The 14658-nt window shown below is 37.7% G+C and overlaps 1 protein-coding gene across 1 annotated transcript in view; it reads left to right on the top strand.

Annotated features, from left to right (window-relative positions):
- The window catches only part of LOC127629765 (MAP kinase-activated protein kinase 5-like), a 116200-nt gene that overhangs the window by 31241 nt on the left and 70301 nt on the right, over nucleotides 1–14658 (top strand). The window contains exons 3-5 of the mRNA XM_052106999.1: nucleotides 2527–2602; nucleotides 2826–2923; nucleotides 3036–3144. Coding sequence (XP_051962959.1) covers nucleotides 2527–2602; nucleotides 2826–2923; nucleotides 3036–3144 — 283 coding nt within the window. The remainder of the gene's footprint in view (nucleotides 1–2526; nucleotides 2603–2825; nucleotides 2924–3035; nucleotides 3145–14658) is intronic.

The following is a 14658-nucleotide window of genomic DNA, read 5'->3' as shown; positions in this document are numbered from 1 at the left end:
TCTTGGCACACTGTAGGCCCTTTAGTGCCAATTGGGCATCGTTTAAATGCCACAGGCTACCTGAGCATTGTTTCTGACCATGTCCATCCCTTTATGGCCACCATGTACCCATCCTCTGATGGCTACTTCCAGCAGGATAATGCACCATGTCACAAAGCTCGAATCATTTCAAATTGGTTTCTTGAACATGACAATGAGTTCACTGTACTAAAATGGCCCCCACAGTCACCAGATCTCAACCCAATAGAGCATCTTTGGGATGTGGTGGAACGGGAGCTTCGTGCCCTGGATGTGCATCCCACAAATCTCCATCAACTGCAAGATGCTATCCTATCAATATCTAAAGAATGCTTTCAGCACCTTGTTGAATCAATGCCACGTAGAATTAAGGCAGTTCTGAAGGCGAAAGGGGATCAAACACAGTATTAGTATGGTGTTCCTAATAATCCTTTGGGTGAGTGTATATTGGGTGATGGGGGCACATACTTGATCAAAGTTGATTCCATGTATTCTTCTGCTGTTTGTTTAAAAAGGAGTATGGAATCAATAAAAATTATTAATGACAAAGATTGTGTTGCTTTCATGGTCATTATGGTTGAAAGACATTACACAAACAACACATAGTTTAATGGAAAAATTAAGGCTTTTTTCTTCATAGTTTTACATTTGTATTCGTCTTTTAATGGGAATTTATAGAGTGAAGATGTTGCAATTGGGACAGCCGATACCCTGATCAGTGCCCTGGCTACTGAACTAGGGAGCTGATTGCAATGCACCTCCTGTGTCTATCATTGAATAAGCATATTAAAGGATTAGTTGACCCTAAAATTAAAATTCTCAAAAACCCCAATGCCATTCAAGATGTGTATGACTTTCTTTTTTTTTAATGAACACAATCAAAGATTTTTAGAAGATCTCCGTTCTGTTGGCCCATACAATGAAAGTCAACAAGGTCCAAAACTTTGAAGTTTAAAAAGCATATAAAGGCAGCATACAGTAAAAGTATTCTTCAGAAGTGTTATGATAAATTTGGGTGAGAAACAGGTAAATATTTAAGTCCTTTTTTACTATAAATCTTCACTTTCAAACAGCTTTCCCAAGAGTTCTAATTTTGTTTTTGCCGATTTGTATTCTTGGTGCATATCGCCACCTAATGGGCAGAGAGGAGAATTTATAGTAAAAAAGGACTTAAAATATGTATATATTTTTCCTACCTACACCTATCATATCACTTATAACGACATGGATTTAATCACTGAAGTCGTATGTAGGACTGCACAATTAATCGAAACTAATCGCAATTACGATTATGGCTGCCACGATTATGTAATCGTGAAAACTAACGATTACAGCGTTCAATTAAAGTCTGCTCCTATTGCATCAATAGTTTATATTTACAATGTGTTTTTGCAGCGGTTGAGTATTCTAACCAATCACTAACATGTCAGTTGAGCAATGAAATGGCAATGGCCAATCAGAGCCGCTTAGATTAGTCCTCCGTCCTGTCAGTAAAGACAACTGATCCTAATGCGCAAGCTTTAACCCGTCTTAATGCCCAGATGCTTGCTTTATGTTCTAGCTCTGTTCACGTGGCACATGAAAAATTAATAATGGAAGAAACATCACCTGACACTTAAAGAATCTGTAGAACAAGGGCAAAAAGAATACGTTCAGATTTGTTTGCATATTGCACCGCTCGCTTTGAACATGGGTGTTAAATACACAGAAAATTAGCAACACGAAAAACTGAAGCGATCCCGTCCTTCAAGGCACAGACGCAGTGTAAATAATTGTTTTATTATGCTGATTAGACAGCTTTGTTTTTAATGAGAGCATTCGCAATAGTGCAGAACATTGTGCGGAGTGTCACTGGACTTAAAGGCTTACTTAATGCAGTAACTTGGTCAATTTAAATCAGCTGTTAATAAGTTTGAAAATTGAATATGCCGTATTATTTACTGTATGTGGACTAATAATTTATGCAGTAATTTAGCAATACTTTAATTTATTCTATACCATAGATATCCATTTAAAATATTTATTTATTTGCCTTACCTTAACAAACATTATTACATTATAAATTATAATGCTTAAAAGATGCTTAAAAGAAACTGTATCCACCATTGAAATCTGCTACTCTAAAGAACCACACGGGATATAAAAAGAGACATTTTTCAATGAAACTTGAGTGTGTGGATCTCATCTTTGGAAACATTGCACGGAACACTGAGTCAAAGCAAACTTTACTCGCATAATGTGTATTGACTAACATGTAAAATAAATATTTGTACAAGTTCTCAAATTCAGATCTACAAGCTCTGGAGTTTTGAACAGACAGTGTTACACTGGTCTGTAAATGCTGTGACTTGAAACAGAATAAATTTTTTTCCCACACCTAGTGTTTTCTCTCTAAATAATGGGAGATATAACAATGACTGAAGTAAATGACACCTGCAGATGTTCACATGGTGCACCAAATAGTTTTAAAATGTGCTATTCCTGAATGTACTTTTTTTTTCCCCTCAGGTTATGTGTGAAGAAGTCAACACAAGAACGATTTGCTCTTAAGATCTTGATTGACAGACCGAAAGCTCGCAATGAGGTAGCATGCTTCGTATGGATGATTTTGTTTCTTTTATTTGGAGTACATGCATTTCAACTTGCTACCATTTGGTGTCGGGGCTTGATTATAACAGCATTCTTTATCTGGCGTGTCTTTATGTCTCTGAAAATAATTGTCAATCGTTTGAATATTTAGAATTTTAGACTGTACAGAACATCTCTTAGTGCAGCTTTAAATGATCTACTTTGATTTTTATTTGTAGGTGAGACTTCATATGATGTGTGCCTCTCACCCACACATTGTTAAAATAATGGAGGTGTACGCAAACAGTGTACAGTTTCCACATGAATCCAGTCCAAGGTAGAAAGCCCAACTTGTGCTCCCAGCACAGTTTTGCCTATATGTGAATATCCAAAGTTCCCTAACAAAATAAGCATATTCTACTATTCTGTACTTCTATTTAATGTCTAAGGGCAAGGCTATTGATTGTCATGGAGATGATGGAAGGTGGCGAGCTGTTCCACAGAATCAGCCAGCACAAGCACTTTACAGAGAAGATGGCCAGTCAGGTCACAAAACAGGTACAGTATTTACAGTTCATAACCATTACTGCTGTATCATAGATTAGCATTAATCCTTCTCTATAGGACTAGTTACATGACATTCAACAAAGACACGACTTACTGACTCTGAATTCAAAATTGTGTTGCAATGGGCACCTGTAATTTCCTTATTTCATGGAAACATTGCTTTTTAGCACTAACTTTAGCTCTGTACTAATTTCGTCAAACTCATTGAAAAATACAGTGGTTATTGAACCTTGCAGGCACACCATCGTTTTTTTTTTGTTGGCACCATCGTGTGAAGAAAGTGAGTTAATATGATTAACATTGTTAATATTATTATTTGTATTTTACATTTTGATTTGTTGAAGGCGATCTAAAAATGCAAAATTAATGGCAACATTTTAACTGACCTGTTTCAGTGACATCACTTTTTCTCCGTTGCTGCCATATTTGAGACCAACAGCGGGAGAAAACAATGGCGATGAATGGAAAACACCTGTAACACAATATCAAGAAAAACCTAAAAAAACGCCTTTGATCAATGCCAAGTCCAAGGAAACGTAGAAACATGTCTAAGGTCAGCACAGATATGGCCAAATTTGACTTTCACGGACGTATTGTATCCATGATTTGTATTTTATGTAATGTAATTTATCCACGATTTACCGCTGTACGCCGGCGAGTCTGATGTGTGACAAGCGAGTACACATGCCTTACTGGTACATTACCATGAACATCTCTCATTCAGAAGTTATAAATGGCTGTATTGTTTTCTGCTCTGATTTTGTCACAATATTACAAAACGTCTGTCATGATTCCCTCTGTATGAATGTAAGAGGTGCTTTTAACTCATGAAGAATACACAGAAAGCAACCAAGGAGTATTAGTGCATAAGACTAATATGTAGGTCTGCCCCCTAATTGTCAGCCAAATGTTAGTCAATGAGAAGATTCTTGGTCGACCAATTTTGATTGGTCAGTTGGTCGCAAAAAAAAAAAACTCCACAGGAAACCGACGAACCGCTGGTTGGACGCTAGGTAGTACTGTGGGGTAAATTTAAAACAGGGTTAGGGTTAAGCCTGTACAATAAAGCAAAATCAAAAGTTTGATTTCAAACTTTGAACTTTTATTTTAAATTTATTTGAACGAAAATTTCAAATGAAACTGGAAAAAAATTAAGTGCAATTAAAATTGTGTGTTCAACTATTTGAAAGATGGCTATACAACAGTTATAAAGGGCAACATGTCTGGCAAAGAACCTACTTCATCTGTGCATTCTCTACCGGTCAGGTATTTCATTGTCCAGGAAAATCGTTGTGTGCGAATATATTAGTTCACGAGATCCATCTAAACATGAACGTTTTAAAATAACTTGTTACATATGAAGACATAAAAACAATTATAAATGTAAAAATAATATTTATGATGATAATAAACACTGAAATATAAATCATGGTTCGAGGTGAACGTGTTTTTGTATTATTTTTAATCACAGATGGTCACAATTATCTGCTCTGTGGAAATAAAGCAAACTGTACTCAAGACTCGTAGACAATACTTTTCTTGCAAAAAATTATTCAGAAGACAGAAACAAGGAGTGAGAACCTTTTATATGCGGTGTGTTCCATGAGACTGCACGCCTCCGTACTTACAGTGCAGCATACTTTCGCATAGACTGCTTTTCTTTCATCTATTCTTAATAATATAATAAAGTGTTTAAAGTGTGTGTCTACAGGCAAATTATTTGTAATATTAATTTGATAATAATATTATTAATAATAATTTGACATTAATTGGAAAATTAGCCAAATATCATCTTGACATGGTCAAAGGCATCAGCTATTGGCTATCACTCTGACCATCGTCAATCCCCGAGATCAGCATCCGTTAGCACAACTCTAATGTGCATTTCTCCCTATTAATGAACAAAATGCTCAGACAGTCTCCTTGCTGGTTTTTCTGACACATTCATAATCATTACCCTACTGTCGGTGTGGCTGTGGCTAAAATGTATATTTTAAAGGCTCAATATTACGGTTTAGAATTTTTCTGTAATGTGTTAACAATGTTACTTATAACATTCTTTCTCAGACCTGGAACTCAAACAGTTTTCTGATGCCCCCCAAAATATATGTAATATATTGTTTATTAATTTTCCAGTATGTTTTTCACAAACTAGTTAGCAACTTACCGTGAAGACAACTCTTAACTCCGCACTGTCTGCAGCTCCACTTTTTAAACAAGTCAGAGTGCGCTATGCTGGACAAACTACATTATGACATAAATTCTAAATCACCTCAAGCATTGTTTTCTGCGTTATATGTTCTGAAATATAAGTTTTTGCCGATACCGATATATCTGTGAAAGGCTAATACCTATAAATCAGTCGGGCACAGCTATACAAGTCAATATGCAGTTCTACATACACTGATCAGCCACAACATTAAAACCACCTGCCTAATATCAGGTAGGTCCCCCTCGTGCTGCCAGAACTGCTCTGGCCCATCGTGGCATGGACTCCACAAGACCTCTGAAGGTGTCCTGTGGTATCTGGCACCAAGATATTTGCAGCAGATCCTTTAAATCCTTTAAGTTGTGAGGTGGGGCCTCCATAGATCAGACTTGTTGGTCCAGCATATCCCATAGATCCTCAATCGATTGAAATCTGGGGAATTCGCAGACAAAGTCAACACCATGAACATTGTCATGATCCTCAATCCCTTCTTGAAAATTCTTTGCTGTGTGGCAGGGCGCATTATCCTGTTGATAGGGGCCACTGCCTTCAGGGAATACCGTTGCCATGAAGGGGTGTACCTGCACTGCAACAATCTTTAGGTTGGTGGTATGTGTCTAAGTAACATCTATATAAATGCAAGGACCCAAGGTTTTCCAGCAGAACATTGCCCATCCGTACACCGCCTCCGCCGGCTTGCCTTCTTCCCATAGTGCATCCTGCTGCCATCTCTTCCTCTGGTAAATGACGCACATGCACCCGGCCATCCACCTAACCTAAAAGAACATGATTCATCAGACCAGGCCACCTAATTCCATTGCTCCATGGTCCAGTTCTGATGCTTTGATGCAGTGGACTGGGGTCAGCAGGGGTACTCTGACCAGTCTGCAGCTACGCAGCCCCATGGGCAGCAATCTGTGATGCACTGTGTGTTCTGACTCCTTTCTATTATGGCCTTCACATAAATGAGCCTTGGGCACCCATGACCCTGTCTCCAGTTCACTGGTTGTCATTGCTTTGACCACTTTTGTTAGGTAATAACCACTGCATACCAGGAACATCCCACAATCACAATTTGGCATTTGTCAAAGTCGTTCAGATCCTTACGCTTGTCCATTTTTCCTCCTTCCAACACATGAAATTCAATATCTGACTTTTCACTTGCTGCCTAATATATCCCACCCCTTGACAGGTGCCATTGTAACGAGATAATAAACGTTAATCACTTCACCTGTCAGTGGTTTTAATGTGGCTGATCAGTGTATTTAATCAGTGTATCAGTGGATCAGTGTATATACTAATGCCGCCCACACACTATATGACTTTCAAAGTTGGCGGATTGCTTTTCACACTACACAACTGTCTGTCTATAATGGGGTATCTTGAAGTTGCTGTGGTTTGCACATTACACGAGGGATCGGCAACAGCGGGTCACACATTACAAAAAAATTCAGTAGGAAGGATCCCAGATAACTCTTCTCTGGTCTCAAAACTATGTTTCACAACAAAACACACGCAAGAAGTGGTACAGGAAATTATGCAAGATCACACGTGAGACAGGAGTTCTTTCCTCTAAAAATTGTGGTCTGCAAGAAACTTGCGATCCAAGATGTGTGTGTACTGATTTGCAATATATTAAGATAAAAGAAAAAGTATGTTGCAATAAAACAATATTGAGGAGAGAATGGTTGAGGAATCACGGGCAGCAAGGATTGTCTGTTCTGCAGAGAGAGTTGGATGTTAATAAATAATTTAGCAATGAACGCAGGTAGATGTCTCCTGGAGTTGTGGCTCAAAAAGGACATATTTGTGCTTTTTTGTTTCAAATAATTGAAAAGCTTATGTATAGGCATATTTATTCTGATAGAAACTGTATTATTGTGCTTACCATACAAATAAACTCCCCTCACTTTCAACTGCTTTTATTATCAGCAAAATTAAGATGTGTAAATATTTGTATGAACATAAAAAGATTTAACAACTAAGACATAAACTGAACATGTTTCACAGACATGTGACGGACAGAAATTGAATAATGTATCCCTGAACAAAGGGGGGGTCAAAATCAAAAGTAACAGTCAGTATCTGGTGTGGTCACCAGCTGCATTATGTACTCCAGTGCATCTCATCCTCATGGACTGCACCAGATTTATCAGTTCTTGCTGTGAGATGTTACCCCACTCTTCCATCAAGACACTTGCAAGTTCCCGGACATTTCTGGGGGAATTGGCCCTAGCCCTCACCCTCCGATCCAACAGGTCCCAGACGTGCCCAATGGGATTGAGATCCAGGCTCTTCACTGGCCTTGGCAGAACATTCCTGTAATTTTCTGTAGGGAATCACACACAGAACGAGCAGTATGGCTGGTGGCATTGTCATGCTGGAGGGTCATGTCAGGATGAGCCTGCAGGAAGGGTACCACATGAGGGAGGAGGATGTCTTCCCGGTAACACACAATGTTGAGATTGCCTGCAATGACAACATGCGAAGTCCGATGATGCTGTGACACACCACCCCAGACCCTCCACCTCCAAATCGATAAACACGAGTCCGACCAGCACCCCTGGTGAGACAAAACTGTGACTCATCAGTGAAGAGCACTTTTTGTAAGTCCTGTCTGGTTCAGTGAAGGTGGGTTTGTGCCCATAAGTGACGTTTTTGCCAGTGATGTCTGGTAAGGACCTGCCTTACAATAGGCCTACAAGCCCACAGTCCAGCCTCTCTCAGCCTATTGAGACAGTCGGAGCACTGATGGAGGGATTGTGCGTTCCTGGTGTAATTCTGACAGTTGTTGTTGCCATCCTGTACCTGTTCTGCAGGTGTGATGTTTGTATGTACAGATCCTGTGCAGGTGTTGTTTCACGTGGTCTGCCACTGTGAGTACGATCAGCTGTCCTTCCTGTCTCCCTGTAGTGCTGTCTTAGGTGTCTCACAGTACGGACATAGTAATTTATTGCCCTGGCCACATCTGCAGTCCTCATGCCTCTATGCAGCATGCCTATGGCATGTTCATGCAGATGAGCAGGGACCCTGGACATCTTTCTTTTGGGGATTTTCAGAGTCAGTAGAAAGGTCACTTTATTGTCCTAAGTTTTTATAACTGACCTTAATTGCCTATCGTTAATAAGCTGTTGGTGTCTTAACGACCGTTCCACTGGTACATGTTCATTAATTGTTTATGGTTCATAGAACAAGCATGTTAAACTGTTTAAACACTTTACAATAAAGATCTGTAAAGTTATTTGGATTTTTACAAAATTATCTTTATAATACAATGTCCTGAAAAGGGGAAGTTTCTTTTTTTGCTGAGTTTAGATGCTTGAAAAGACTGGCTTCATGGAGCTGCTACACATAAAAACACATTTCACACTGCAGGACTTGGAGTTGCAGGTAGGTTTATATATTTAACCTGCTAAATATTTTTCGGGCATCTGTGATGCATCAGCGCATCTTTCAGATCGTGTCTTTTAAAATTCACACATAGCGATCGTCGCTTACGGGAGCGAACACCGATTTGCATCTGATTTTGGCATTTTGTCGGCGATCTCCATTAACTATCTGCGAGTGGAAAATCAGGGCTAAAATAGTGTAGTGTAAACTCGGTATAAAGTTAGTCAATAAATAATACGGCATAAGATTATAAAGAGCAGGCTTTATTCATTGTTGTCATTTTCACTAATATGCCTCGTTTGCTTTCTTTGTAAGCAGCCCTTACACTCATACAGATGGGATCATCACAGACATTTTGTAATATTGTGTCGAAAACAGAGCAGAAAACAGCACAAAGACATTTGTAACTTCTGAATAAGAGATGTTTATATAGTGATATACCGGTAGGCATGTCACACATTATAATTGCATAATTACGGTGGTCAATCATTGAAATAATGTATTATAATGTCTGTGAAAATTTAATTAGGCAATATTTGCACTGACTTGAGACCTGTGTACACCTTTTCTGGGACTTGGCATGGATCAAAAGTTATTTTTTATGTTTTTCTTGATATCGCTATACAGATGTTTTTCCATTCACCGCCATTACTTTCTCCTGCTGATGGTCACAAATATGTCGGCTGCCGAATGTTGCTCATCTTTATTGTTTGTAATAAATACACATTTGACCATATAAAATAACATTTGATATTGCTGAAGTGACTTTCATCATTCAAAACAACTGCATACATTATTTCAGCATTGCATGGTTTTTATTTACATTTCTTCAATTTTATGCTGTGGCTGGGACTGACTATGTAGTAATATTATTGTTTGTCATTTGGTTTTATACTGTATATCATTTATACAGTTAATCTTACCTTTGTCACCATGATTGTGTTTTAAAAGGTAAAACCATAAGTGATACAGTCGCATAGTGTGGCAGCGTTCATGATTATGATTAAATACATTAATACGGAACAATAGCGTGATGCTAGAACACTTCTATTTTTCAAAGGATCCATATGAAAATCGAAAAGTCCAAATCTCCTTCAGTCTTTTGAAGAGTCACAACCCCCCCACATTACCTTTGTCTGTGTTTGCATGGGGGATGGGGTAAATAAAAGCACACCTTTAACGGCCACCTCGAGCATAGGATTGTGTCATCAGAGAACTCAGATAATTATTTTATCTTAACTTGAATTAAAATGTCAAATGTACCCAACAGACAATGTGACATGCCTTTTTTGCATATATACACAAAAAATTCAATATGATTAAAATATTACACCATATTACTGTAGAAACACCATGGTTAATTGCTTCAAATCTATGTTTCTGTCAAAACAACATGTTTTCAACAATATAACTATAGTAAAACAAAATTTATATTCATTTGTCACTATTGAAGGAAATATTAAGAGTGTAGACCAGAAACAGAATGGGAAAATGTAATGGGACACTCTGAATGGCGTTTATTTTACAATATTTCATTTGATGTTTCCATGAAAAATTATTCTGCTCGCTTTTTCTTAAATTTGTATTGCCAGGAAAATATAACATATGATACAATGATAAATATATACATTAATTCACACTTGATAATCCTGTTTAAAAATAGAAACTATGGGCTAGACTTCGGGACATTAAAAGAAAGCACAGGTTTCGTTTTGGAAGTTACAGTTGTTTGAATATGCAGCTCGCATCTTTGAGGCATTCAGCTCTGGCTTTTTGAAATTCTATGTTTATAGTGCCCCTTAGCGGTTTAGAGCTGCTAATGACTCATTCATGCGGTGATTGCGGTGGTAGAAAGCTTATTTTCATTGGATACCAACTGTAGGGCTTGCGAGATGACTAGTCATCCAGAAAAGTAGTCGACCAGTCGGCAGGTCAATGTTTATCTTATGTAAATGAATCATGATACACTGATTTATCAACGACCTGTTCCTCTGGCACAGAATGTCTTGAATCTGTGCGTGGCATCATGATATCAGGAGATTACCAAGGTGTTTGGTGTGCAAGTGGTGTATCCATCGAAGGTCATGCGTAGGGATGTAACGGAATGGAATTTTCACTGTATGATAACTGTCATTAAAAATACCACAGTATTAAGGTATCATGGTATTAAGGTGCACTGCAAATTTTATTAGCAGTATGATATTTAGTTGAAGCTAAATTTAGACTAAAATGATGAGTACCCCACAGCTATAACATTTTATGCCATACTGTCAAACACAAAATCATTTTTGAATGATTGTTTTATGATTTTTTGAACAAAAAACGAATAATTTATGCTACACTATCACTGCCCATTTCTTGTTTGCCTTAAGCAGTTTGTAACCCCTATTCAGTACTTTACTAATAAAACATATTATTGGTAGAGATGCACAGATACTAATCTGTAGTACTCATATCGGGCCGATACTTTGAGGCAAGAACTCATACTTGGGATCAGTGTTATCATAATGACATGGATGCACATGCTGTGAATGATGCTTTTAATGCTGTGTTACATTCATGTCGGATGTGGGATATTCCTAAATGATATCTCCGATCTCTGACCATTAAGACATTCCATTGCCAGATGCTTGGAAGATGATGTGCAACATCAAGAAACAAACATCAGTAAAGTTTCCTTTATCACCAGAACATTTAGAGTGATGGGGGGTGGAGGCATTTTGTTTTCAGAGGGGGCCACACTTTCTGACACAGAGATGGACCAAAACAATTTCTACACCACAATGCAAACCCAGTCAGTATTTATAATCAAAATAGAGTTAATAAAGTTTTATAATACAACATCTCATAACACCAAAACACCATATAACAAAATAGTCCAACCTACAACAATTGCAATAAATTAATAAATTACGTCACTGCTCATTTGCATTTATGTAACATAAGTCTATACACTTAAAAATTCTTTGCCACAACTCTTCAATTCCAAGAACACACTAATCCATATTCCAGAACTAACACCATGAAGTGTCAATAAAAACTGCACTAATTACAATTCCACTATTGTTAGTATTCGTGATGAACCTTACACTTATGAAAGTATTTGCGATATGATGCCCACCTGCTATTAGGCCCATTTGCTCCGCCTGCTGCCAACATGCCTGTTGATGTTGATGATAACAAGTCTTTAAGCCACTTTTTTTATATCCATGCTGCTGCTACTCAGAATCACAGCACAGCCAAAATTAGATTTTAAGACTGCAGTGCATGCTCGCGTGTTACATAAGGTTACTACTTTTGTTGATGATGATGCTTTGGGACTAGCCATTGGCTGTAGTATCTACATAATTAACGAGGTAGGCCTGTGCAAGGTTTGGGGACTATTTGTTTATGCTATTAATTGTAATTTATAAGTAATTTGGGGTTATAATTCTGTTTCAAGTTCCGTTTAGTGTTAAATAATGCAGTTTTATGTTAAATGCCAATGTGTTATTTTTAGTTACCCTTGAATAGATCATTCTTCCTTTTGAGTTAGGTTTGATCCTGTTGTTACAAACTTTATAGACTTGATAAACAATGCTGCAGCACTAGCATTTGTTCTACAGGTGTACGATTATCAAAAGGGAGTATAATTTATAATACTTTGAACACCTGTCTCTACACGCGTTTGTTACATAATCTAATATCATGTTGTGATGACGAGGGGGGCCTGGCCGGGCTGTGAAAATGCACGCCCGTTCTGAATTCTTAATGAGCCGGTAGGGGGATTAAGACAAGCCGGAGGCACCAGATTGATTTAGAGAGAGATGCACATGGCTGCTTTGTGCGTGTCTGTGTATTTAAGTTCAGTTATGCCATTGAAATTACGTTGAATGTTCTGCCGGTTCCTGCCGCCTCCTTGCCCGTCCTGTGAACCCCATTACACATGTAATGTAGGACTAATTTATCGATATTATTTAATGGAATTGAATGTTTATCACTTTTTGTATATAACCCTGGGTGCTGATGTGTTTGTGACGTCATGCACCTGCATCTCTGCGAAATCTCTGCATAGTTGAACATTTCCATAGTAGTTCAATTGCACTTTTCCTAGTAGGAAGTTGGAAAATCAAACTTACCGAGTTGAATGGAATACAGCATGAGACCGGATTGAAAACATCAGAAACATTTTGGTGTTTAAATCATTTAAATCTAGAAAATCAGTTTTCATTTTATTAATCTTTACATATGCAGATCCTCTCATGTGTGTCTCTCTTCTCCACACACACCTATGTGTGTGCGTGAGAGATCCCTTTATCAAGAACTTGTCAGTCATCCATTAATTTTAATGGTTAATTCCAAATGTTTTCTGTCATTTTGACAGATATAAACAGCATGAAAAGAAAGAAAACATTTAAAACTAGCAAATTTCCTTCAAGTGAAAATTATGTATCCGACCCCTTGCTTCACACGCTTGTTTGATGGAGAGCAAGAGCATTTTCTTTTGTATTTATTCATTTAGAAGATGCTTTTATTCAAAGCAACTTACAAAATGAGGAAAGATACAACATGCACCCAAAATTCACCCACTGTTGCACTTGTGTATATGGTTGAGTGACAAAGGGATTTTATTTTATTTGATCAGCGATTCGTCTAAAGAAGACAGTAACGTGAAATGTTCTGCAATACAAAGTTTCAATTGCATTAGAAAAGTATTAGCCAAGACAGAGAATAAAGTGCAACAACATTTAGAAAAAATAAATAAAAATATTCTGAGTGTATGGTCAAGTGCTCACAAAGCATTTTTTTTGAAGACAGTCTACTTCATAGATGGAGTTGGGAAGGCAGTTCCTCCATCGAGGTACAGTGAAGCCGAAAGTCCGGGAAATTATTTGGTGCCTCTGTTTTCTTTTGTCTCACCAAACGATCGTTGTTGTCCTAAACACAGCGACTCCAAAAATCATATGTGTGTAAACAAGAAAGGAGTTATTTTCTCTTTTACTCTTTTACTTAGCCCAACAACAGCCCAATAAACCAGTCAAATTAACGTAGAACTCTGTCAGGCTCAACGCAACAAACCCAGAACATTCAATGACTACTAAGGCCAGAAATCCCAGCCTGTCAATGCCCAGAACACTTCCCATAAAGTAACACATTAAAGCATGAATCGTACGTGTTATCTGGTTTAGGGATGGTTAGGTAAGCTACGCCCTGGTTAAACAGCCCTGAATTGATTTCAAGATATCAAATAGAAATAAAATGGCATATGTATGCAAACACAAAACTACTTGTATCGGTTCTCCGTATCAGCCAATACCTAAAATTAGGTACTTAAATCTGTCTTCAAAAATTGGTATCAGTGAACTCTAATTATTAGTTGTAGTATTAAGCACATTGTAGGCCTACTGTTGTGCTTCATTTAATCAAATAAATGCATGAACAAACAGTCTGCCCATCGTGAAGTTGCATATAAGCGCTTTTATCCATTTGCTGCGTTTGTGAGTTTGACAAAGCACAAACGTACAGTAACGATAGTCTAAATGTAAATTTGTTAAATTTACATTAAATGTAAAATGAGTCATTACAAATCATGTAAAACTATTGTATCTGGTGTTTTTTTTTATGAAAGGTGGTTCGCATTATCATATACACTGTGTTTTGACTTGCATTCATCTCCGTAAATTCCGTGGGATGCTGCTCATAGAGATGGTGCTTCAGGTTTGAAGTATTTCCTGCCTGAGCCGAATTTGTTTTTTTTTTGTGACAAACCTTACAAACTGGGTAACTGAGAAACATTGATGGTGCCTAGTGGGTCTTTAACATGCCCAAAGTATTCCCACATCGCTAACTTCATATACTTCTGTGGGGGAAATATAGGTTTAGGCTCTGACATGTGTGTATTTATCATGTCAAGTTCATATGATGGT

The sequence above is a fragment of the Xyrauchen texanus genome, chromosome 3, assembly GCF_025860055.1.
Source record: "Xyrauchen texanus isolate HMW12.3.18 chromosome 3, RBS_HiC_50CHRs, whole genome shotgun sequence".
Lineage (NCBI taxonomy): Eukaryota > Metazoa > Chordata > Actinopteri > Cypriniformes > Catostomidae > Xyrauchen > Xyrauchen texanus.
The sequence above is the reverse complement of the archived record's forward strand: the minus strand, read 5'-3'. Positions and strand labels throughout refer to the sequence as shown.